At 50.2% G+C, this 25,042-nt stretch overlaps 1 protein-coding gene across 10 annotated transcripts in view; it reads left to right on the top strand.

The window, feature by feature from the left end:
* Positions 1–25,042, top strand: part of RBM19 (RNA binding motif protein 19) — a 92,889-nt gene that overhangs the window by 29,848 nt on the left and 37,999 nt on the right. The window contains exon 22 of one of the 10 annotated variants that reach the window (XM_026075166.1): positions 14,552–14,610. The exons of 6 other annotated variants lie outside the window; for them this stretch is intronic. In XM_026075166.1, coding sequence (XP_025930951.1) covers positions 14,552–14,600 — 49 coding nt within the window. In that variant the 3' untranslated portion in view covers positions 14,601–14,610. Of the gene's footprint in view, positions 1–723; positions 784–2,828; positions 3,240–4,895; positions 5,011–14,551; positions 14,611–25,042 lie in introns of those variants that run through there. 3 more of the 10 variants (XM_026075169.1, XM_026075168.1, XM_026075165.1) reach the window with 3 other exon arrangements.

Here is a 25,042-nt window from a genome sequence, read left to right as displayed (position 1 = left end):
GTTCTCTTAACTGCCTTTGTGGATTGGGGCTTTGGTGCCTCGGAGACAGGGACGCTGTACTCCTGAGAAAGACTGGGAAAACAGTTGCTCAGATGCAACAGTAGCAGGGCTGCGATGTGCCAGGAGGTATCTGCAGAGACCTGAATCRCCCCTGGGCAGGCCAGGAAGTATCCTGCACTCCAGTTGCAGTTGGCCGTGGTAGAAACGCGCTGACCTAGCCTTTGGCTGAGCAAGTGGTAAGCTGGGTCAGGGTGCCTCGGAGGCCGTGAAGCGTGCCAGCTGCTCTGCAATATTCGCACCTTTGCCGGTCCCRTGATATCGTGCTTATGTGCCTGTGCCCAGAAGGAGATGCCTAAAAACGAGTCTGAACAAGCAGAAACACCCTGTGAAATCAGTGGACTTTTTGCACCCAGCCGTCAGACCTGTGTATGATCCCAGCTTTCTGGCTTCGCTTGTGGATTAGGGTATTGGCAGCAGCACATGGAAGTACTGTGGCATGTATATCTTGCCRAGAGGCATGCGTTCAGATGGAAACCTGTCAAAAACGGTTCTAGGGACAAGAACTGGAATATGCCTCAATAAGAGGAGAACCTGTTTACGTTTGAGTGCTCCTAGCACTGATGGTGCCTCCAGAGTTTGGTTTGGTGTTTAGTGGGATCACTGTACCGTGTTCTTGAGGAAGCAAACAGGTGGTTTAAAAACATGACTGATCCTTCTCTCCAGCCTCCAGAGAGATCCCGAGGCTGAACGCCTAGCTGGTGAGCTGTTTTGAACTGGCTGATACGTTCAAGCTGCTGGCAGCGTGGGTGTCCTGTACTGCAAACGCACGCTCTGCTTGGTATCGAACTGTTGAGCGGGAAGCGATGGTGATTAGCTGGGAACGTGAGTTTACCTGAGTGGTTCCCAATGGCTGTGGCTTTATCAAACGCTTGTTTCAAGTGGCATGCCTTCTTAATTGCACATGGAGCTCAGATGAGACAGCAAAGCCGTGGACAAATGAGGAGCTTAAAGACTCCCCTTCCATCTTCGTTGCTGGTGGTAAATCTGCGGCTGTTGCAGAGGAAAAGAGAATTTGATATGTCGGGAAGAAAGTCCTCCGTTTAAAGCATGAGATTGAAAACAGGCTGAGCCTATTGTTTGAGAGGGAAATGTGGTTAGAGCAGGATGGGAAGAACAAGACCCTCCGGAAGTGTGGAGGGGATTTGGGGTCCCTGCGTTCCTCCTGGAACGGGGAGCCACGGGGGCAGTTGTGAGCAAGCTGCCCAGGCTGCCCTGAGAGGGGGACAGGACTTGAGAGGAAGCATCAGGCTGGAAAGATGAAGAAGATGCAGCAAGCAAGGCAGTGGTTGCTGGAAAAGGATTTGGGAAGGAGGAGGCTGGGGTTTAGGGGTACAGCAGAATAGCCGAGCTTCTGCAGAGATGTAGCCACTTTCCATTGCTTGGGTAAATGCCCTAGGAGACAAAGCTCCTTTACGAGTAGCTAAAGCAGCCTGGTGGCCAGTGGGGACAGCRTGGTTCACATCCATACAGCCAAATTCTCTTCCTCTAGAAAGGGTGGCTTCTGTCCTGCTACCTGGGAGACAGCATGCGTGAGCAAGGGTATCCCCTGAGCCAGGCCYCGGTAAGAGGGGTGTTTGGCCCAGACCAAAACTGAGCTGGGAACATGCTACCAGTGAAGCAGTCTGGACCCTCGCAGGCAGGCGGCTGAGCTCAGGCTCCAGCCCCGTGGAGTTTACCAGCTTGCCGAGTTTACAGATTGAGCCCTTGCAACTACGTTGGTGGTAGGTGGCAGTTCCTGTCCAAACGCATGCATTGGTGCACGTGTGTGGTGTGGTGCTGGGTCTCCAGTGTGCAGGTGGACTCCCATGGCAACAGCATTTTCGCCCTGATTTGGCCCGTCTCTAAAGAAAAAGCCCTGTGCTGTAAGAGTCCTGTTTTAAAGGTGGCTTCCTGAACGCAGTGCAAATCGAGCTGTTGTGCGCTGCAGGGCTGCATGCATTGGAAAGAGTATCCGTGAGCCGGTTCAAGGCCATATCTTCAGGAGGTGTAAATGAAAGCAGCTTCAGATGGTGCCAGCAGATGATGTGGCACTTTATTAGTGCTAGATTTCAGCTCCCTAATTAGGATGCAAGGTCTGTGCGTCAGCCTCCTGAGCGTCTGAGTAGGAGCGTGTCTGATATCTGGGGCACTTTGGACTGCTACTCCATCATTGAAGCTGGGGGCTGGTTAAAACCACCCGCTTTCAAACATGTTGCTTCCAGTCCAGCTCTGCACCTCTCACCCGCCTGCTTTGCCTGCCCCTTCTGCAATGCAACCCAGAGGCACTTGTAAAAATGCAAAYGCATCTTTGGACATGTTTTCTTTGGTGTCATTAGGAAACTGCTTTGTTGAGTGCTCCCTACTTGCTGCCTGAACCTCTGTCCCACCGGTGTCCTTCAGTGGGTTTTAGGTTTGTAAGGGGAAGGTGGAGATCCTCTGCTCCGTCAGGTTCTCCACTGCCCTCCGGTGTGCCTCTAGCAATGAGTCATCCCTGGAGCCTGCCGGGAGACTCGGTGGTGTTGGCAACGGGTCCTGGATGCGCAGTGTCGCTGCGTTCGGCTGCAGCAGTCTCACCTGTGATCCCACTGCRTAGTGTGGATCTCTTCCCTCCCGTTGTCTCTTATCGCCCCGTTTTTTCTCCCTGCTGGAAGCTGTTGGAAGATTAAAGTCTTGCCTCTTATGGGCTATGTTGCGTAGTCCGTCATGTCTGATGGTCCTCCCTCTGCATGCCAAACTTGCTTACTTCTGCAGTTCAGGGGTGTTGAAGTCCTGCATATGTTACCCTTTAGGTCACGTTCATACAGCACCTAAAATATTCCAACCCGGAGCTGGGAGCAGCAGTCCTGGCAGCGGCGATGGCCTGAGCAGCTGAGTGCCCCTGCCTGCTGCTGTGGCAGAGGGGTGGCCCCAAACTCCAGATCCGGCCCGTGCAGCTGCCACAGTTAGACCACCCCGAGTAATCCGCTCTTCCGACGCGTTTGGATAGTGTGTGACCTTGTTCTCTGCTGCACAATCTGCCCCAGGTGCGTGCTTACAGCCMGGCTTAGCGCGGAGGATTTACGCAGCATTGTTTGCACCCGCTTCCAAGTTCCAGGTCGCCAGGAGCAGCACGTGTGGAAGTGCAGGATGCAGGTGCCTTTCTGGGCAGCAGCTTGCAGATATGTGCATTAGCGCTGTGAGCTGAGAAATCCGGATGAGAAGGCAGGGATCTGCTGGGCTGGTTTATTTCTCTCACTGTATTTGAAAGTGTAAATGAAACTTTTTTTTTTTCTTCTTTTGGTCCTTTAAGTCGCTTCCTTCTGTGTTGGAAATCCAAACACAGCAATACTGGACTAATATTCAGAGACCAGCAATATAACCGACCAGTTAATTTGACTATCCAAAACGAGCCACAGGGCGGGGGAGAATGAAATATGTTTTCAGTGCTGTTTTTCGGTTTGAATTATAAAGGTGTTTAACATAGATAAGGAAGTGTTTAACTCTGTTATCTTGACAGGGTTGCTTTAAAAGGTGGGTCTTCCCAAGAGCAGAAGGAAGATTTTTCTGTACATCTCTTTCCCTGTCTTGAATATTCATTGCAGTACTTCATTTGATTCCCCCCCCCCCCCMTTCTGCACTCCAAATATTCCGTACCCACAGGTCCCCTTTTTGCTCGCCTGAAACCTCTGTTGAGGAGTTTTCAGCTGCCTGCTTCCGCTCAGTCCAGTTGTCCAATGCAAATTGAGGGAGTTTCTAGGCTGCTTCGTTCTGACTTTTGCAGAAGCGTCTCTCGCCAAGGCGCTAAGCTGAACCTGCTGATGGAACTTAATTAGTTTTACGCACAGACTTGGTTGCTCATCAGTGCAGAGGGGTTTGGGGAAGTGAGGAGAGATGGGGAAGGGGCCGTTTTGAAATGTCTTATTCAAATATAGCCCTGGTATTGGGGGTTTTGACACTTTTCTATGCCARGTGGGACTACAGTGCACATACGTGTGTGCACGTGTGCTTTTTCTCCTCGATAGGAAACAAGCAGCGAAGCCTATAGTAACCCTGTCTGCCATCTCCTATAAATAACCTACTCAGTGCAATTAGTATTATAAGGTCTCCTTTTGTCTGGCTTGTGAAGAGTATGGGTGTGTGTCTATTAGAAGGACAGACATACGGGTTTTTTTGTCTTAGGTTRCAGCCTTTTCTTGTTCTTTTTCAAAACTGTCTGTTTGCCAGGCTACCTTTCAGGCTACCTTTGGGTTGGCAGTGGGGGGTTGCAGAATCTGCTGTGTCAAACTACAGTGGGCTAACTTTTAAGCCGATGTCTTGGCTTTTCACTCGAGGAACAATCCAAGTGATTATTTTCTTGCTCTTAAAATTCTTCTCTATATTAAATTTCYGAACTAGAATTCTCAGCGCAGTGACGTTGACCCATCCACCTTTGTTTCTTTTGCTAGCCTAGATGTGTGGGTAGTTTTCAGTCTCGCTTCATGAGAAGGTCCTGAACAAGCCTCTAATGAGTCACAGTTTTCTGCTCAGGATGACACTATGTCCTGTATTTGCATCYCTCTTTGCATTATTAGCATTTTTTTAACCTCAAGCCTGCTACAGCATTTCTGCCCCTTCTAATCTAGGGGGTTTTAAGCCCTTGGGATACGGTTACAACTGCCCACCTTTCATTGTACGAACTCTTGCCTCCCACAGAGCAAATCCCCCACCGAAGGCTTGCTGTGCCCTGGCGCTTGGAGCCGTATCGGCTTTTGCAGTCTGTGGCGCTGTGAACCTTTGTGTCTGTGCTCCTGCCCCCATCTTGCTTTTCCGTAAGAAGGCAAGCTAAGGCAGATCACACTGACCATCTGTCTTCTCGCCTCCCTTTCCTCCTCCCCCAGTAATATCTGAACCAGCTGACCAATTCCAAGCATCTGGCAGAGAAGAGCTCTTCAATCTGAGACCTTGGGAGAAAACTCCTGAGCCTTGTCGTTGGGGGAAGATGGTGGTGTGGAACTGACATCTATTAGATGGCCAGGAGTTCGCAGAAGGACCCCCTTAAGTATTTCCTGCAGAAGGGACATTTTTCTGAGCAAGTTCTCCTCTTACTGGATACCAGGGAAACCGACCCTTGGAAAACGATCCGTAGGGGAGCAGCCTTCTCTGATCTGCGCCTCGCAAACCAGCTTCTTAGCAGAGGTGTTACCCTCCGGTGATCTGGGCCTGTCAGGCTGTTCCCCTCCCAGGTGGCCTTTTGGGATTTGCCCAGTGAGGTTTGGAGGACAGGCTTGGTCCTCTTCCACCCCCCGTTGTTTCTGACATCTTCTTATGGAGCTTGACTTGTAGAAAGCTGCTTGCTTTCCTCGTGGACAAGGCTCAACGTCGCAGTTCCTGTGTTTCCGAGCCCAGCAGCCCTGATCTCAGCATCTTCGCGCGCTGGGCCTCATGGCAAGCAGCACCATCTGGATTTGTGCCAAAACTTGCCCTGCAAATGCAGCTGCTAGGTGGGAGCCTGAGCCCTCCTTGGTCCTCTTTAGCCCAGGTTTGAATCTCCCCCGCCTCGATCCTGCTCTCATTACGCCACGCTGCCAGGCCAGCAGCCAAAGGGTTAAACGAGTTCGGGGGGGGGGGGAGGGGGTGGAGACGAGGTATTTCAGCTGCTCATTACTCACTGCCAAGTTTCCCCAAAATCATATTAATTTCACGCTGTCACGCAGGACTGCGCCGTCTCCCTCGTCARCGTTGGAGAGGGTGGCGGGAGGGGGAGGGAGGCGCGCGGCTCCCCTCGGCACCGCGCCTGGCATTTGGAGAGCTCATTGGTAGCCTCCGTCTTCGCTGCGGTGGGTGCTGGCCCAGCGTGCCCCGGCTCGGGCTGGCYGCCTTGCGCTGTGCTGGTGGGGGACCTGGGGAACGGGGAGGCGCTTCTCCAYGCGCTGCCTCCCCGTGATCGTTTTCCACCCCGCTGCTCGTGCAAAAACCCCATGAAATTAGGTCTGCTGCAGCAGGGAGGTCTCCCCTGCCCGCAGYGGGGAGGGGTGGGCAGCCTCCAACCTGCTTCGCCCTACCTGTGTGTGGGCAGAGCGGGTGCTGTTTAAAAGTTGGTCTTTAACCAGTTGCCTGCCTCCCCTTTTTAATRCAAGCGGGTGCCGTCTGGCTCTCCCTTCAACGACCGCTTCCCTTGCTGCCATCGCCTCCTCTCTCGTTTCTTCCTCCCTTTGCAGCATCTTCGGCTGTTTGCTTACTGCGTCTGTCGGAGCCGTCACCTCTGCAGGGACGTCTCTGCGTTTCTGCTATCACGCAAGTTAGGGCCGGGGCTCTGATAGCGCCTGCTCACCCCTGCCCCGAAGCAGGCTCAGCACCCCGAGCCCTCCCTGGCAGCTGCCTCTCTCCCCACCCTTAAAGCTCTCCAGCAGCAGGGATTCTGCACCAGTCCCAGCAGTTCTTGTTGTGCTTATCCTTAGAAGGTACCTCAGCTTGTGTCCAGGTGCGCTTTTGTATTCTTTGTAGGTTCAGGATGAACTCTTAGTGCATCACCTACAGTTGCACTTTTTACAGCACTTGGCAAAATGCATCTGTTCCAGCGGAGTGGCAACAGCCTGCTTTTCCCTGTTTGCACAGCAGAGAAGGAAAGGGCACTTCAAAGGGAATGGCCCTCTCACTATTAGTCTGCTGATGGACTCTGCTATTTAAGACTGAAAAGCTTTGTAATAATCTTGGGGAAGGGAGTTACCTGCCTCTGGAGGAAGGAGGTGCCCTTGAGGGCTGGAGCTCTGGAGCCTGCGGAGCCCTGGCAGTGGATGATGTTACRGGCAAAGCCTGTGCCGTGGGCGGCATCAACCTCCGCTGCCCAGGGCTCGGAGCGCAGCAATGTCCTATGGCTCCAAGCCGTGTTTGGGGGAATAACGCACTTTGACATGTGGTTGAAGCCTGCTCTGAGCTGACCTCCCTTGGTGAACCCCCTCTTTCTTTCTTTGCCATTTGCCATCATATTTACCTGTCTATCTGCCCACAATAATTTTTAACCCCCAGGTAGGTAGAGGGTTTGAGGATACTGGGTTCCTGCGAGTATCATAAAGCCCAACAGTTAGCTGGAAGATAAGAAAGCATCTTCGTGTTCCCAGGGTACCAAGTACTAAGCATTGTTAGTGCTCACGCTTATTAAACGTTCCCGAATCCATGAATCTATTTTGTTACTCGCCTCTGAGCATCAAACTAGTGCTTTTCTGACTCCCGTTCATTTTTGAAGTCCCCTCTCCCTTGAAAAGGCTGTCCACTGACACGCGTATTGAAAGCAGGATCTCTCTACCTAGCCACATCCCTTGGTGATGCTGGCACCTCTGTGGTGCAGTGTATTCCCCCAGCCATGCAYTGACCTCGTGAGCAGTGGGAGCTTGCAGGAAAGCTCTCCGAACTATCTTTTTACAAGGCTAGAGCACCACACGCAGCAGCTAGCTGTTGTCAGGCTTGTTGTATGTGACCAATCTGCGGTGACAATCCTTAGCATCGGCTTTTACCCTTTCCCGCATCAGGGATCCTCCACTTGAAGCAATTGAGTGGGAACTGGTTTCTTGTCTGTGCTGCTGCTTGTTGCACGTCCCACTGTTCAGAGGCGACAAGGATGTGCCTTCAGTTCTTCTGCAGACATCAGGCATCTGTTAGGGGAATGGCTTTTTCTAGCACTCTGTTGGAGTAGTCAAGCCTGTTTCCATCTGACTGGCTGCTAGCGAGTCTCATCGTGAAGCCATGCCTTGCTTTCCCTCTGGGTGATAYGAAAGGGAGGTTTGCCACTTTGTGCTCTTGGGGTTTGTGTGCACAGAAATGTTTCGTACTAAAGTGATGTTAGGCAAAGTATTTAAATTTACATTTTCGGRTATATTTATCCCTTCAGAGGAAAAGAGGTCTATGATCATGCTGTTGGTATCATCTGCCTAGCAGCAGAAGGAGTTACAGTATTAAGTTGCTATGAATTTTAGGCAAATAGATGGTGAAGTAAGAGAGACCAAACTTAGTATCCCTCAGCACAGGGATGGCTGCGGGGTATATGCAGTTCTTAGTAGAAGAATCCACCTGGCAGCCAGCTAGAAACCCAGATTTGATATGAGAAACAAGCGGTAGCTCCTGATGTTTGAGACTGTCCCAAAAACAGTTTGTATCTTTTTAAATCAGAAGCTCTTTGCATTCAGCTTGTCTGCCAGGTGGATTTAGCATCTAGCATGCTTTGGGCACATCATCAACTGAAGGTGTAGACACCTTATGCATGTCCCAGTTTACACCTGACRTTGGAGCACAGGTTTGGGCATTGGAACAGAAGTAAGCAGGAGAGAWGTTGCTTCTGGGATCTCTGTGGGTTTGGTTCCAGTCCAACCCRCAGTGTAGCAGGCATTCAAAGGTGGCTGAGCCGTGGTGGTGGTGGTCCTGAGCCGTATTGCTTAATATTGGTGCAAGAGTCTAAGGAAAGCTTGTAACTTAGCAAGYGTATCTATTCAAACTGAACATCTCCTCTTGGGGAGTCCTTGCTTGTTCTCATCTCAGCCAGGCCCTCAACTCCAGCATGTGACGGCAGCTTGTGTACCGGCTCAGATAGCAATACCTATTTGTTTTGCCACTAAAAGTTAGGATCTTCAGTGGAAAAACACTGACCTGGAAGCCTCACAGCACGTTCCCCAGATGGAGAAGTGAGCTCCCTGCTCTGCCTTTAACTCTCTGCAAGATGGGGGGTAAAATTTTCCGTGTTGTCAATGTGGCAAGTCATTCCCCTCCCTGCCTTAAAATAGCATCGATACAAACACGCTCTAGGTACAGCATGATCTGTCTCAGCCCGTGCGAGAAGTGGCTGCGTTTTGCTGAGGCGAATCGAGCTCCGTCACGCTCACGACGTGCGGTGGGGCTGGGGCCTGCCCAAGCAGCCAGCGAACAAGAGGTGGGAGCAGTTCGATTGCACCCTCTGGGGAGGGGAGCTCCTCCGTCCCTTCCTGGGCATGTTTCTTTAACCCTGGTCAGGCACGGCGGGTTATTTTTAAGTGTGTCATTGCCCTTGGTTTTTCCTCTCGGCATCCGTGTGTGCATTGCAGCTCTTGCAGGTTAGCTGGCGTGTGCGTGGCCAGCAGACTGAGGAGAACACGGTTCCCCTTCCTCTCCGGCAGCCCCTTCTTTGTATCTCACGTTCACGTTTGCATCAAGCCTGCGACTGAGAAGCTGCTTTGATGGCATCTGTCGGCAAGGTGCAAGCGTCCGCTCTTGCCTGCGAACACCCTTGGCGTTGTGCCGAGTGTTCCTGCAGGTCTGGGGGTTTTCTTGGGCGGGGGSCAGCAGCAGAAAGGGGAGGATGAGGAGGGCTTGAACCCAAACACACCGATCYGCGGTTGGAGCTGTCTTTGAACCGTTCATCCGAGCTCTGGCCTCATTTGCATTTTTCTGGCTCCCGCCGGAGACCAGAGCTGTAAAATGCTCAGGCTGTGTGTTTTTGTTGGGTGGTTTAATTTATTTTATTTAAGAGGCTTCGAGTTGGGAGGGGCCGGGCCGGAGGAGGGGGSTGGGGAGGCAGCGAAGCTCACGCTTAGCCTTGTCAGAGTCCATTTATTAGATCAGTGAGGTTACGTCGGCAGGGTTCGCGGCTGCCGGGGTTCGCCGTGCGCTGCCTCTCGCCGCGTACCAATGCCGCGAGACCCCGCGAGAAAGGCGCGGGGAGACACATCCCTGCCTTGCTGGTTCCTGCCTCCGTGCCCTCGAAAGCTGTCCTGAGACATCTACCTGCATTAACGGCCAAGGAAAAAGTAAAACGCTTTCCTCCTTCCCCTATCCAAAAACTTGAGCCGTGCAAAAGGCTCGGCGTTGCAGGTTTAGGCCTGCTTACTTGGTGCAGCGGATGGGCAGCGCRTAGGAGCCCCGCTGCACATGCCTGCATAAAGTAAGCGAATTTGATGGGCAGGCTTAGGTCACTGTTTCCTGGAGATCTCCTTACAAACTCCTTTTTTAGGCTGCTGTGTTTTTGCTCCCATGTTGCAGGGCGTTAGGAGTGTGAGCAGGCAGCCCTGCTGGTGGGTGGAAGCTCGTGCAGTTGGGGTAACTCAGTGGCTCACCCTGTCCATCCATCCCAGCAGGATCTTCCTCTCTACAAGCAGTGTAAAATCGACATAAATCCCATTTATGCCACCCCGATGCCTGTCTTCAGAGCAGCGTTGATGATGATGGAGTCCACCAGTGTAGCTATGCATGGAGATGCACGCTCTTGCTTGTTCAATTGAATTGCATTGTTGTTCCAGCCGAAGTTGGGATTCTGCTTGGCTGGTGCAAGTCACATGCATGTGGAGTCTTCCCTGAAGACCTCTGTGTTTGATGAGCTGGGCAGTGTTTCCTGGAACCAGATGTTGCCCCAGAGGTGGAGGTTTGAGGCAGAGGTGATGTGCCCATGGTCATGCGGGAAGTCRGTGGCAGAACCAGGCACCGTGTTTCATGCTCAGCTCCAACTTCTTTGGTGTCTCCTGTCTACCTTAGGCTTTTCTCTAGGCCTGCTTGAGCTGCAATTGTGTGTGCCTTTGGGTGTTATCATTAGAGCCTGGTTAAAGGATCTTCTAGCGATGTTAAGCCATGGCATGATATGTAAGTAATGGGAGTAGTGCTTGGGCTGTTGCCTCTTTTAGACCAGTATTTTAGTTGGTTATTTGGGCTGGGTTATATTCTCTCTTTATACCGAACTGTTCTAATTGCAACTCTTGACTTGGCAAAAGAGCTTGAGCTGCCCTGCTGCCCCGACAATGCTCTTCTATTTTCACAAGGCTGAGACATAAGGAAGTAAATTWAAAAAAATTACTTCCACTGCAGTTTTCTTTGCCCACAAAGTCCTACAGTCCGTGGGTCAGCCTGGGCTGTCTGACTTCCATTCTAGACTCTGCCACTCCTTSTCCTAGCTGTCTTGGAACAGATCCTCTCGTATACAGATGTTGCAAACTTTTGCAGACCTGCGAGTGAAGAGTGACAACTTTTCTTGCAGAAATACAGTCAAAACATTGTTTTTGAATCCCATACTTGCTTAAATAATGCTTGCACCGCACGGTTGTTCCTTCTCTTCTGTCTTTTGAGAGTTTTTCAAGTGACCTGTAAAAAGATGCGTCCCACTGAACAAAATAACCTCTGAGGTTTAGCAGGCGTCGTAGTCGTCGCAGGTTAGGAAAGAGTGACCAAGTGGGAGAACACACCGGGGGCAGGAAGAGAGCAACCTGTGTTACCATAACCCTAAATGGACTTGGGTGACGGCTACACCTTGACTTTGAGGGTAGGATGGAGGAATTGGGACCATTATCACAGTAAATACAGTACCTTTAGAAACATTCCTACATATGTAACAGAGTGCTTTTTGTGTCCAGCAACGAAAAAATATTTTTTATATATTTTATATTTTTATATTTTATAATTTTCGCTGTTGATTGTTTCTCTGGAGCAGACAGCACTGGACAGTTGAAGTGCCATCACGTGGGAAGTTTCAGCCTGCCAGCTGTAGGGAGGGGAAAGCGTTGAGCCCTACCTCGTCGATGATTAGATATGTGCCTATTTTTAATGCTTTGTCTTGTTCTGTTCTGTCGAAGACTTATGATGCGGGTTGGATAGGCTCTTTAGAGACAATTCTGTRCTAGGGAGATCTCGCGATTCTTATTGTATTTGAGTAACCAGAACAGAAGCACTTCACTTGAGCATCCACGTTCTTAATGCATTTGCATGCATTTGATCTTTCCTACGTGTTTCTCTGTTCTCCTGATGAAAATAATTAATCTGGTTATTTTTCTAAGTCACTCTGCAGCTTTACTGAGACAAGACTTAAATAAGGATTCTCTTTAAAGCAGAGCTCTGTTAAAATAGCTGTCTGCCTATAAATATCTTATTGCTTCTATATTTATTCTTCTTCAGCTTCTTCAGCTCAGCACAGGAGATTCTACAGTTGAATCTGATTTTTTTTTTTTTTTTTTGGATTGCTGGTACAGTCATTTCAGCCTCGTATTTTAACTGCAAAGCTGCTTTTTCAGAAGTATACCCAAGGTACCCCTTTGAGGGCCCATGAGGCATGACTGAATCTCCATTCTGTGTTTACTGCTTTGTACGAATTTTCTCTTCTGTCTTTGTATCTAGCTGACTCATAAGAATCGTAGGGGAAAGTAGATTTGTACTGGGCCCTCCCGTGAATACTATTTTTAGCATAACTTATTTTTGACCATAGCTGCACTCTGATCAGGATTTTCAAAAGAGCCCAGGAGAGATAAATCCCCAAATCTCAGTGCTGTTCAAGCTGTAGGTCCCTTTGAAATCCTGACCTGCTGGTGATTACTGTGGTGACTTGGTAACTCCTAAGCCCTGGTCCTGCAAGGTGCTGCATACAGGGAGAATTATGGCTTAGGACCACAAGCTCTGAGAAACTCTTTGCAAGCGTGGAGACTCTCACTGAAGTCCATGCAAGGATTTGCCTGGTGGAGATTTCGTGGGGTTTGGGGTATAAGGGTCACGACTCTGTTCACTTGTACATCTCTGTGAGAATGACTGTGGGAGCTGCAGATCAGAAGCTGTAGTTTGGCCTGATAGGTGTTTGGTCCTGCAATAGTCCTTAGAGGTTGGTGCRATATGAGGGCTCAAGAGAAGTCCTCTATTGGTTGTTCTGATRGAGACGGTCTTCTCCTGCAATGAAAATCTCTTCTGTATTGGTTTCGACTATGCCTGAATGTCTTTTCTGTCCCCTAGAAAGAAAAATGTACTGTAACCTCAAAGAAAAAGTGGTCAGYTGGGTGAAATCACAGAATTTGAGAGTAGCCAAGAAGGCAGAGCCCAGACTTTGAAAAACAGTTCCCACAAACAAAACAGTGGTGAATTAACTCTTTTCCTCGTAATCAGCACTAGCCCCAGCCCTTTGGTTATAACTTGTGTATATACAGAATAAGTTGTGTGGTGTACAGGCTTCCTCCACAATTGTTACTGCTAGGATAGATGTGTGTTAGTGGTTCTCCCAGATGGGGACCCTTGGTGGCATCTTTTGGAACAACCGTTACAGCGAGTGCAAATAGCAGAGCCTGTGCGGTAACTGAAACGCAGCGGCAGAGGAAGGGTCATACGGGGACAAGGCTTGAGAATTAAGTGAGTTTGCCTTTTTTAAGATGGCAATAGTGGAGAAAAGCAGCAAAAAAATCTAAATAAAATTAGAATGGGATTTTCAACCTCTCTGCTGGGTTTGAATGACTTCTTCTGACATAGATGAGCAATACCTGCTATTTTTAAGTTCACAGAACTCACACATTTTTGGACCATTAGACAGCTATGAACCCTCAGCTTTCTTGTGGAGTTCAACTGAAGTCCAATGGTAGTGTTTAAACCAGTGGCCTCCTAAAGCTTATGAAGTTCCCCGGGCCGGCTGTGCACCTTTCACCGTGTCCTTCCTCAGGGTCTGTGCCTTGGGAGCTGCTTGAGGTGGCTTTGAAATTTTGAGCCCGGAGATGTTACAAGATTTTTGTTGCGAAACTTTACGCTTAACTAAATACTGAATCACTGGAGTCTTTAAAGCATGAAAACAAATGCGGATAATAAGCAGGTATCTTCTCAGGGAGTTGTAAGCATGCTCAGTAAGTCCTGAGCGCTTTTCTTTGATCTTGCCAACTCTAAAATAGATGTAGAACAATAGGTAGATTAAAAAAAACCCTCCCGACCATATGTTTCACCCCGTGGCACATGCTGCCCTAGCAGCAGGGCTGAGGAAACAAAGGTAGGACAGATGTTAATCTGGTTGTGCAACACACTGCGGGATACGCTCGGATATTAAGGCGAGGAGCTCGCGAGGAAGGGACCTGCAGAAGAGATTGTGCTTTTAAGTATAACCAGAAGGAGAATAGGAACAAATTGGAGATTGCCGTGTCCAATCCTCTCTTAGAAAGGTGCACAAAGGCTGTGTGCGGGTTTGTCGAGACAGAACAACAGGGCTAGCTAGACGGTTCTGTGCACGTCTCTTCCAGAGGCTACAGCCTGGGTGTTAAATTCTCCTGCAGCAAGAGTCTGATCGCTTGAGCTCCACCACCCAGCGCTCCCCACCTTTCTTTTTGCCACGTTGCCCAGTTAAATTATTCTGTGGGAGCCAGCTCRGTAGGGCTAAATTACTGTGACAGTTGTACCATAGCAACTGTACCTGTCCGTGGCTGTCGTTCTCCTCCAGCTGCAGCTGAGAAGCTGTTGAAAAATAATCGTTGTTTGGGAGGAGAGGGGGCACTGGGGGAGGCGAAGGGAGGCTGCAAGACAATACAACCCTCCTTCCACGAGCGCAGCAAATCTGTACGGACCGAGGAAGGGAAATACSCCTTCTAACGCTGGCCTTAAAGCGGATCTCTTTAAGGAATTGAATCTCTTGCGCAACGTTAAACCGTACAAAGTAGGATTAAACGAAACCAAATTAGGAAACCAAACCCGATTCTAGCACCTGTTTAAAAATGAGTTAAGTGAAGGGATATTAGAATTTTAAAACCTGCCTCTATGCTGGTGATGAAGGATTTAAAAATAATAATTACTGKTTTTTTTCTTTTTGCTTGGTTTTCAGAATTGGTTTCTTTCTGTTTAGCATGCAGCCTAATTSCGTAATTACATGATAGACTGGAGTAGAATTTAGTGCGTGTAATACCAGTTATAAAGAAGAGCCCTAATTATGTATATCTTCTCAGGTAAATAATACATCAGGGGCATGGAGTGCCCTAATTACTGTTCTGAAAACCTGCCTAATGACTAATTTACTTGGAGTTTCAGAAAGCTTTTGATAAGGTCCCTTATAAGCAACTGTTAAGGAAAATAAATTGAGAAGGGGTAAAATGTTTTGCTACATTTTTAACAAGCGATTTAAGCAATGGAAAGCAGGCATTGAATTCCTGTCTTGTGTCTTGAGGAGGGGGAAGGTCCAGTGGTTACATGTTGGTCTGGGGCCAAGGCAATTGCAGTTCTGATCCTGCTTTACCATGAGCCTGCTTTACCATTCGGCTACTGCCGAATGAGCCTTCTCCGGAAAAATGGGACTTAATACCCCTTTAGCATGAGTGGGTAAATTCGTAATGCCCTGGAAGCAGCACATCTATGTGCATATAGTTTGTGGCGTTGGGAATATTTACAGTGTTGAGTATCTAAACATCTTTTGAAGATCCGGGCCAAAATTCAGGAGAAATCCAGAAAGATCTGAACTCTGTTTARTTTTCACCACCCCACCCGAAAGGGGTTCAGAGATGGAGAGTAAGGGCGATCTAAAGGATGGACCAGCTTCCCCAGAGGCTGAGACCAAGCAGACCCTGGACTGTTTCTGCGTTGGTCTTGCGAGCTCCCTGTGCGTCCTGGCACGTGACCAGCATGCCATGCTCGGGAGCAGCCGCTGTGTTACCTGGAGCTTAGAGCTACCTTTAATCTGGAGAGCGCAGGAAGGCATATCAGAAAGGCACATCAATGAAACTTAAATCAACAACACAAACAAACGAGTCAACTGGTGGTCCCAAGCGAGAAGAGAGCGCGGAGCTGACAAGGAGAGGAAAGGCGTGAGGCATCAACTCATTAGCAGGAGCATTAAGAGGAAGAGAATTTGAAGTGACATCCAGAAAACAGGGATAAGAGATCTAAAGACTTGCAGACTCCCCTTGGAAGAGGGGGGAGAGARAAGAGTCCTGGCAAAACCTGTGACAGTGGTATCCTGAACCAGCGGGACGGTGGGGATGGGGATGAAGGAAGCAGGATGGGTTTGGCCAGGAGTGTCGAACGGGAGAGGGGAGCGTTCCCAGCCGGCAGGCTCTGGGTGCTGCGAGGCAGCGAAGGGAGGGGTGGGATGAGGGAGACGTGACCAGCAAGGCTGAGCAGAGGCAGATGTGCTGAGCCACCGCAGGGCCGAAGAGGGGAGTTTGGAAACGTGGCGTTGGGACAGGGATGGAGATGCAGGAGCGTGGTGTTGCAGACTCCTCTCCCACCATGCATCACCCCAGCCACTGTCATTCTCCTGGGTTGATTTTTGCATGTATTTGTTGGCAAAGTGTCATTTTATTTTGCCACCAGAAGGCAGGTCTGCCTGCCTAGGTGCCTGCCTCTTCCCCAAATTCATGCAAATTAAAAAAAAAAAAAGACAACAAAAAACGCACTCCATGTGCCCCTCCACTACACGTAGCACAAAGAATTACCCTCATTACTGTATCTTGGGCTCTCCTTCGAGCACCGCTCTGCCCTGCTGCCTCTCGACATCTCCCTGGTCCGGGGAGCCCTTCGGAGTGCTGTTTTCCCTTCCCAGGGTGTTTGGGAAGCAGGTGGGAAAGGACAGTGYGAAAGCAGTCTTGGGTTTTGGCAGCTCTGGCTGGCTTCCAACCACGGCCCCCTCCCTCTGCTATCTCGCAGGTTTGCTTTGGGTTTTTTTTTTCTTGGAGAAACTGCAGAAACATGTTTCTGACGGGAGGAGCCAAAGCGAGAGAGTGTGGAAGGAGGGAGTGGGTGTTTGCAGAGGGGAGGGAGAGGGGGAATTAGCATGAAAGGGTCTTCTGCCGAGCTGCAGAGAGGGAGCCACGGCAGAGATAAAGTGAGAGGGTCCTTTGTGCCTCACCGGCGACATGCTAATTGGCTTTTCCTTCCTAGCAAACTTTGCAAATGAYGCTCTTTAAGTCCTCGGCAAGATAAACAGTTGCTGTGGCAGGTGTGCCGAAAGCGCCGTCTGGATGTAATTAGACATGTTCGCGAGAGAGCACCCGGAGAAATCGAACAGTGCCATTCGTTCCGGGCACGTCCCGGAGGGCTCTTTGAGCTCCTTCCCTCCCCTGCCGCCGGCGATGCTGCTTTTGGAAATCATTGGTCGCTTTCAGCCAAATTCGGGGGTGTGGGGGGGGGGGAAGGTGGAAATCTGGCTGGTGTTAATTTGAAAATAGAGCCCGAGAAAAGGGGAAAGATGCTATTTGTGGTGCAGTGACAGAAAGGTGAAAAATTCCCCTGTACAAACCATCAGAGAATCTCCATGTAGGAGCAGGAGGAGAGAGACGGGCCTGCTGGAAACCAGAKGTCCCCTTCTCCAGATCCCGCAGAGCAGCATGTTTTTCTCTCATGTTTTTCTCTGGCCTTCGTTCTCTCATCTAAAGAGAGGAGAGGCATCCTGCTGGCTGGCTTCCCCACAAAGCATGGCCGTGCTCATGCTTCGGGGTCATCGCAAGCTGCTCTTTGGTTGCAGAAGCTCCTTCAGCCAGCCACTTCCACGCCGTGCCAGGCTCCCCGAGTGGCTTCTCTTTCTTGCAGAGCCAAATCACSCTCTTAGATAACTTCCACTTTTTCTGCTGCTTTTGCAGTGGGTCTGTTGTTTTGTCTCGTGTACCTAAGACGCTCACATTCATGTTGCACCTTCTTTTTTAATCCCAAATCCCTCTGCTGCCTTCGCGGCTTGATTGAAGCCTTACATGACTGCATGAGGTTGGTAAGCAGCAGCCGCCGCTTTGCAGGCAGCGAGCCTGAAAAATGGGAAGGATGTGGCTTTTGCAAGGTCACCAGCACATGGGAAGCTGAGCCTGAAACGCAGCCCGGGAGTCCTCATTTCACTCCCCAGCATCGCTGCGGGGCAGTCAGCTCCCCGGGAGCCTCCGCAGTCGCTCAAGGGCTGCAGTGTCTCTTGATGTTTGGTCCTGCCTGACTGTCATCGTTGACGGTTGGCACCGATCCCAGAGAACCTTGTGGTTTGAAACAGCCATTCCTGATTTTTGCGGTCTCTTTACATAGGACCAAGGTAAATGGTGCTCTGTGATTTAAAGCCCTGTTTTAGAGAGAAATCTGTGTCCTGGGAAAACTTGGTGTTTCTTTGAGACCCGTGACTCTTCCCCCTCCCTTTACTGTAGTGTTTTACTGCCCTGTCAAGCAGTTTTTTAAAGCTTCCAGGGAATGAATTACCTGTGCTTTTTGGGGAATACAAAGATATGTGCTCTGTAGGGCAAGACCATGCCATCATGGGAAGGCAGCTGTCTCTGCTGTTACCCAATAGCATAGGAAAGGGGCAGGTGTGAAATACTTATATGCAGGTGAAAATGCTGGAGGCATTTGAACTTCCATGATACCATGTGTGGTGAGGATATGGGCTTGAATAGCTCTGAAATCCTGTTGCGATGAGAGCTGATGAAACTCCTAGCCCRAGTAGATAGTGCTGCTTCGTTTGCATGACGTAGAAAAGGTACTCCACTGCACCCATGAGTGCAACCCAAGCAGCAGCTTGCACCTGGAAACGCTTAGTGCTAAAAGGGTGAATCCTGGTGAGCTACTGTTGCTGCTTTGTGCAGAGCCAGTGGCTGACCTTGGAGATGTCCCATCCACCCTGGCTGTGTTGTGCTTTACTCGACACGTGTGACCATGGCAGGCAGCAGCAGGTGAATCTGACTTCAGGCTTGCTGCATCCTACCACAGAAGTTTCTGTGCAAAGTGGGATCTGTTTCCTTAGTGTCTGTGTCTCCCCTAGAAGGCTGGTCTTGGTAAGGGACTTGTGTCACTTTGAAGGCAGCTCTGTCTGGAGTGGAAAGTGGCCGTTCTCCCAGCAGCGCTCTCTGCCAGTGCTGGAAGTGAAAAACAAGTATTTACTAAGGCAAAACCCAGTTTTGCTGCAGCACCAGATCAAGAGGCCTCCAAACAAAGACGGCGGTGGTGGGCAAAGGGGAGAGGAAGCCTGAAAGACTGAAGGTCTGTGCAGTAAAGAGCAAGGAGCACACATGCCTTTGTACCGCTTGGTTTTCATAGGGGCTTTGAGGGAACAGGAGGTGGTTTGATCGTCCAGCGCATCTCCAGCAGGACTATCCAGTGCAGACAGAGCAGTAGGTGAGGAGCTACTGCAGGAACTGAAGGACCAGATTTTTAGGTTGGCCCGAGGTGGGGACAGGGCAGTCAGGGACCTGCTTTTCAGGATTGCTTCAGCCGTGCAGCCCATGTGCCGGGGAACAGCCAGGGCACCTGAGTGGCTGCAGAGTCCCTCCAGCCATCATCTTTCCCCGTTTTTCTGCCGGAGGTGGAAGCAGCAGCAGTAATGCCCTTGTTTCGGCGTGTCAGGAGGCTTTATTTCTTCAGTGCCCACCTGCACATTCATTTGTTAATTTTCAGGGGTTACTGAGGAGACATTGGTGATGATGATAATGGTAATAGGAGAGAGAGTGGCAGATTAATTCCTGAACTCTCTAACAGGATTTAAGCTAACAAGAGAGGAGGGCTTTTTTTTTTTTTCTCCTCTCTCTCTCCTTTCCCTTCCTCCTTTCAGATATTTCCTGTGCTGGGGATAACAACACCAAGGAGTGTTAAATTGGCTCTGAATGTCCACCCCTGGCTGTCCACATTCTTGTAACGATTTCATTAGCTTGAATTATCCACGTTATTTTCTTGTAATGGGATTAGCCGTACTGGAGTCAGCTGAAGTCCTGGAGCGGGAGGCGGGGAGGGACCTTCCGCTGGGTATTTCATTAACTCTCTCATGCAGGGGGGTGGAACTGACCATGACTCAGCCCAGGGGCAAAACCATTTGGCAGGGTCCTGCATTCCTAAAGGAGGAAGAAAGAAAAAAGGGCCATTATTAATTTTTTTCCCCCTATAATCAGCAAATCGGTGCAGAAGCAGAGACAGTCAGAGAAGTAATTTGTTGGGGGAGGAAAGGTTCTATTTGGGGGCGATAGAAAAAAATAAAATTAAGACGACCATTGCAAAGCAATTGAATAAGTTGTGCTAGGTTGAAGCACGGCTCAGGCCTGCTGCTGGAGAAGGTGTGCGCTGTGGGAACGGCAGGGAAGGGCTTGTGTCTCTTTCGGACTCTGTGTTCCCTGCCCAGCGCCGCTGCTGGTGAACGGTTAGATGGTGAGCTTTCAAGTGGTGGAGCACAGAGCAGAGCCCACATCCCAGTCTGCCTGGCTTTCTCGCTTGAGCTCCCTCCTAGAGCTGCCGGCAGTCACAAAGGGAGTGTTTAGGCAGCAGCAGGGCTCTGGGGATGATAGGGCAGCCTTTACGAATCAGCAGGAAAGGAGCGGGGAGAGGAGAAGGTGGTGGCAGCAAGAGCAACCCATGAGAAGGTTGGCAGGCTTCATGCTAGAGGTTTACATGACCAGGTTTCAATGCGATTATTACTGGTTTTTTCTCAAAGGGAGATAAACCAGGGAAGGTTTAGGACTATTCCATGCAGTGGGACATCTGGGTATATTTGGAGAAAGGTAAGGACTTTTTGTTTGTTCGTTTTGCACGAAGGTCTTCTATTCTGGGAACGGACAACACTTAGTCTTTTCAACCATTTGCATGGTTTGGAGATGTCAGTTGTGTTCCTCCCTATGGAGCTTTACAACTAGAGTCTTTGATCCGTTTGTAGCTAAGGGCATATCGAGATTAAGGAGAGTGAATGCAACTTTGTGTTTGAAACTTGAAAATGATGATTCAGTTTCAGCATTTTATCATCGTAATGGTCTGAACTGCATAAGCATCTGATACCGTCTTCAGCGATACTGCTGTAGTTCTAAAGACACAATAGGCACTCGTCTAAGAAGAGAAAAGGCCTGTCATGAAGTTTGCAGTTTAAATACTCCTATTTCAGACAGAGAATGGTATGGAAGAGGGTTAAGAACACGTAGAGCAATAAAGGTCAGAAGGTATCTGGCTGATGTCTTTTGCTCAGCAAGCGTTTGGCTGGTTTCCTTGTGGGCATCTGCAGCTTTGAATCTTGAGGAATTTGGAGTGAAAAATGGTACAGATAGGTCTAGAAAGGTTTGTGCCTGTTTTGTAGCAGTACTAGATTCCTGTGTTTGGTAGACGGAGGACACTTTCCAGCTGGATTAGCGTTCAGCCTGATCTATGGGTGTGTCTCATGTGAGAAATTGCAGAGTTGTTAAACACGATTAAATAGGCAGTTGCTGCTGACTGGGGCAGCAGATGCAGTGTGGTGGGTGACCAGATCTGGGGGTCAGGAGAGTGAGCGAGGGTAGGAAGGGGCTTGGAGGCAAGGGGCAGAAATTCAGACAAAACATGATGGGAAAAGAAGAGTTCTTTAAAAAGAGGTGATGGAGTCGGTGACAGATGACAGTGCTGGCAGTTGCATGCCTGGCAGTACTGAGGTGGAAACCCGGAGGAGTTTTGGTGGTGCTGTTAGCAGAACAATGAAGGAAGTTGAGGGAGCTGCGTTGGCAGAGGAAGGGGGTTTCTGGAGAAAACCTGCATTCCTGTACTTCTCCATGCTTCTGCATCCTTCAGGTTCTTTGTCGTGTTGAATGAGGATGCACAAACAGCTTCTAGTAAACAGTCAGGCAAAGCCAAATGAGCAGTGTGTTGTCTACTAAGCTAGACTGTGCTCTGTTTAACAGCAATATAATGCCCTATAATTAGCAGGCAAAGGACTTGCCTCCTAGCTGGCCTGTGCCAGAAGGATATAATTACAATCCCAAGGAGTGATGTTCCTCTGACCTGCAGCCAGCTAGCAGGTTACATCTTGCAGCATGGAGGAGAAATCTACTTCTCTTCCCTCTGCTTAGCTAATAAAGTGAGAGGATATCTGCAGAACCGCTAGAAGAGTTGGCAAAGCAGCAGGAAAGTTGTCGATAGGCAGGAATGGCATGTGGGCAGTGCTCAAGCCCCTGTGGCAGTGATGAGTGCCAGTGGTGGGGAGGGTAATTCTTAGGTTCACGCAGTCCCTCCTGGCTTCTCTGGGCCAATCCTCTAGAGCCAACTGGAACATCTGTGTTTCTGTTGAGTTCTGGGATCAGTAACTCATCGAGGAAGGGTTGTGACTGTCTTGATCTGTATCCACGTTGATAGCTGCTCAGCCAGGGTCAGTACAAGTTTTTACTAGTTTCCCCTCTCCCTTTGTAAAAGTGGATCAGCGTGAAACAAAGGTTCTAGTTTAGGAAATATCTTGCTCCAGTATTTGGTCAGGGCTGTCATCCCTTCTAGCCAGTGGGGTGAAAACATGCCAAGCCTGGGACAGCAARTTCAGGCTTGAGCACAGATTTTGCCAGCCTGGCTGGCAAGCTGCCTGCGGTGCGCAGGGAATGCAGGCAGCCTAAGGCTGGGAAAGCTGAATCCTCCAAACCCATCCCATGCTTCTACCTGGGTTCTGCTTTCCACCCTAACCCTGCATTTGCTGGCTTCCATTTCACTGCACTGCCAGTGAGTTAATTCTCTCTCCTGGGGTAGCAGCTTTCGCTGAAGCTGAGGAGTGAAATCGCTGTGATTGCAGAGAACTGCTATTCAGACACCATTTTTCCAGAATACGCAGGCAGGAAAGCAGAGAGGCGGTGAACCAGCTGAGCACCCTGCAGGTTGCCGGTGGTTTGCAAACCCGCTGCTACCACGGCAAAGTTCTTGCTGTTTGCTTTTGCCTTCCAAACTGCCTGTGCTAATCATGAGCAGCTCCATGTGGAAGTCATTTACGTAAAACATTGTGCATTTGTTTTTGCCGCACACCTTGGCTTCAGGAGCGAGTGAGAGTGCTGGTTACAGATGAATTCACAGAGCAGCCCAGTGCAATGTGCCACTAAGAACTGTGGGAGTGTCCTGCCAGAAATCCAGCCCTGGGCTAGGTATGTGGGTCTGGCAGGGGCAGGATTCACCCGAAGGGAGGTTGCAATCTTATGCAAAGTTAAGCTGGGCTAACTGCAAGCAAGTTGGTATCTCAAGAAGGAAAAGACTTTGCTCCTGTGACCTCCAAGTCCTTCAGCACTTAGGCTGTAGCTAAGCCCTGGCACTGGTACACAGAGGACCGTGGAGCACTTGGAGAATGTGTTGATGCAGGTGGGTACAAATCCAAGCTGCTGTGCCTGGGCTGAGCTGTCTGGATCAATGCCAGTTTGGGTCTGGAAGCTGTGTAACCGTGTTAGCTGCACATTGGGCACGGCGCCGTGTTAATGTGGCTATACTCCTTTCGCCCTGGAAGAGCTCTGCCTCATATCCCGCAAGCGCAGAGTGCCAGTGAGGCTTACGCCCATCTGTCTCCATCCAGGCGTGCAAACAGACACAGAGATCTTCATCGTAGCACTGGATCTTCGCTGTGCACCAGAGTTTCTGACTTTAACTTTCTGCTCCAGACCAATAACAAAGCTTCAACCAGGATGCTCTTATGTCCTTGGAACTCAGTTTCTCCTTAGCACCAAGACTTTGGAGCTCAGGTCCTGGTTGCCAGTATCTCGGTTCAGGAAGGGCCTGTGACCACTGGGGATTCACACTCTCATGCTAATGCCACAGACTTCCTTGCAAGCTGTCATGCACAGGGAGGGGAGCCAGCATGGCACGGCGCTGTGCTCTGCGTGAGCCGCTCCGACAGCTGGGTGTGATGCCAGCGCTTTCTGATCTTCATCCAATTTGCCACCGAGAGAGGAGAGAGACATCAGTCTCCAAGAGGAAACCCCCACTCCTGGGGTGGGCGCTGCGTTTTCACACTTGTGTCGGCACGCCGGAGGATTTGCATACATCAGAGCTGCCGGTGCTGCAAGGGGAAGGAGGTGGCAGATATAACAGCTCTGAGTTGCTGGGAGCCCACCCACCTCCCCAGCCATCCCCGGCTCTGGGGAAGCACATGCTTTAAAGCAGCTCAACTGGAACTTATAGACGAGCTGCAGTCTCGTTGTTCACATATTGGCTTGTGTAAAAACTGCTTTCTTCCCTCCCGTAGTCTTGCTTGGATTTTGCCTAGGTGCTGGGCTGCATCCCTTTCCCTTCCACCATCCCCGCATCCCGTGCTTTTTGCCCTGGGCAGCTGTGGCGTGACCCGGTGCACGGCTGTCCCAGAGCTCGACGGCTGTGGCATTGATGCAGCCAGCATGGGAGCAAATACAGTGGCGCCTGGCTTCCCTGTATAAGACAAACCTCGCACCGCAGGAGGTAATTGGGTTCCCTCTACCTCGGCCCCCCTCCTCCCAAATCTGAAGGAAATAATTGGAAAAAAGAAGTGTGAGTCTCTGCCTTGTGCTGGAGAGGAGAACATTAAAGGCCCACTCTCTCCGCTTCATTCACAGCTCCTTGGATGGTAATTGCTGTGTTGTGGTTTCTAATTAGCGCCACAGTGGGAGGGAGGGTGTTTTACTCCTCAGCCCCGGTGGGGTCAGCTCTGTCTCTGAGCAGTGTCTGTTATGCCCCTCCGTTTTCCTTACCCTCCCTCTCTGCCTGCTCCCTGTTGAAAGTTGTGCTGTGGTTTCCTCTGATGGTCACGTCTCTCTGGGAGCTCTTGGTGGGTACCGCTGTTCTTGGGCTCGTGCCTGTCCCCCACCCTTCATCCTTGCAACCCTCACCTTGAAACACGATGCCTCTTGGCCAGTTCTGGTCTGGATTGGGTCCAGATCAGGACTGCCGCACTCTCTGCACCGTCTTTGTTTGGGCATGTCTCCCAGCGTGGAGTGGCACTGCGTTCTCAGAGCAGCACCCAAGGTGTGTGGTGCACTATCATGTCCTTGGTYCACGTTCTTCCAGCCACAGGAACAGGGGATGGCAGGGCTAAATGCCCTGCAGTCCAGCAGAGATCCTTGGCTGATGGTCACAGTATGGCAGCAGGTCAGACCAAGCTTTGGYCCTGAGCCTGTCTCCACTTTGTAGTGTAGATATAAGCAGAGTGTGGCATGAAGCTCACCTGTGATGCCCAAGACACCCAGAAGGGAATGAAATCTGTTCCTCCCTGAGAAGGGCTACAATCTGCTTCTGATTGTTCTCATGCCTTCTGAGCAATTCGGGATTTCTTTTTTTAAGGAGCTTTATAAAAGCCATTCTAGAAGATCCACAGTGGTTAATAGACACTGTGGTGATTCATCGCAGCCATGGGAGAGTGTTGGTCAGGCAGGGTGTTGGGTGAACATGTCTGTCCCTTGGTGACAGCATGAGGTGATGTGRCACATATCCAGCAGCCACCTAACTGTCAGCCTGCTCTGAGGGAAGAGCAGTCTCGTGGCTGTGGCTGACGTTCTTCTCCCATCTCTGCCCCGGCTCGTGTGCGTGACCGTGATTTCCCTTCTGGTGCCCCGATAGACCCTGTGGTCTGTGGCTGCCTAACTCCTGCTAAGTATCACTGAGGTGTCTTTGTAGAGTTGTCCCATTTGTGCCTCTATTTGCCCAT

The sequence above is a fragment of the Apteryx rowi genome, unplaced genomic scaffold (assembly GCF_003343035.1).
Source record: "Apteryx rowi isolate R43461 unplaced genomic scaffold, aptRow1 scaffold_40, whole genome shotgun sequence".
NCBI classification, from domain to species: Eukaryota; Metazoa; Chordata; class Aves; order Apterygiformes; family Apterygidae; genus Apteryx; species Apteryx rowi.
Note: the sequence above shows the minus strand (reverse complement) of the source record. Positions and strands in the feature narration are given on the sequence as shown.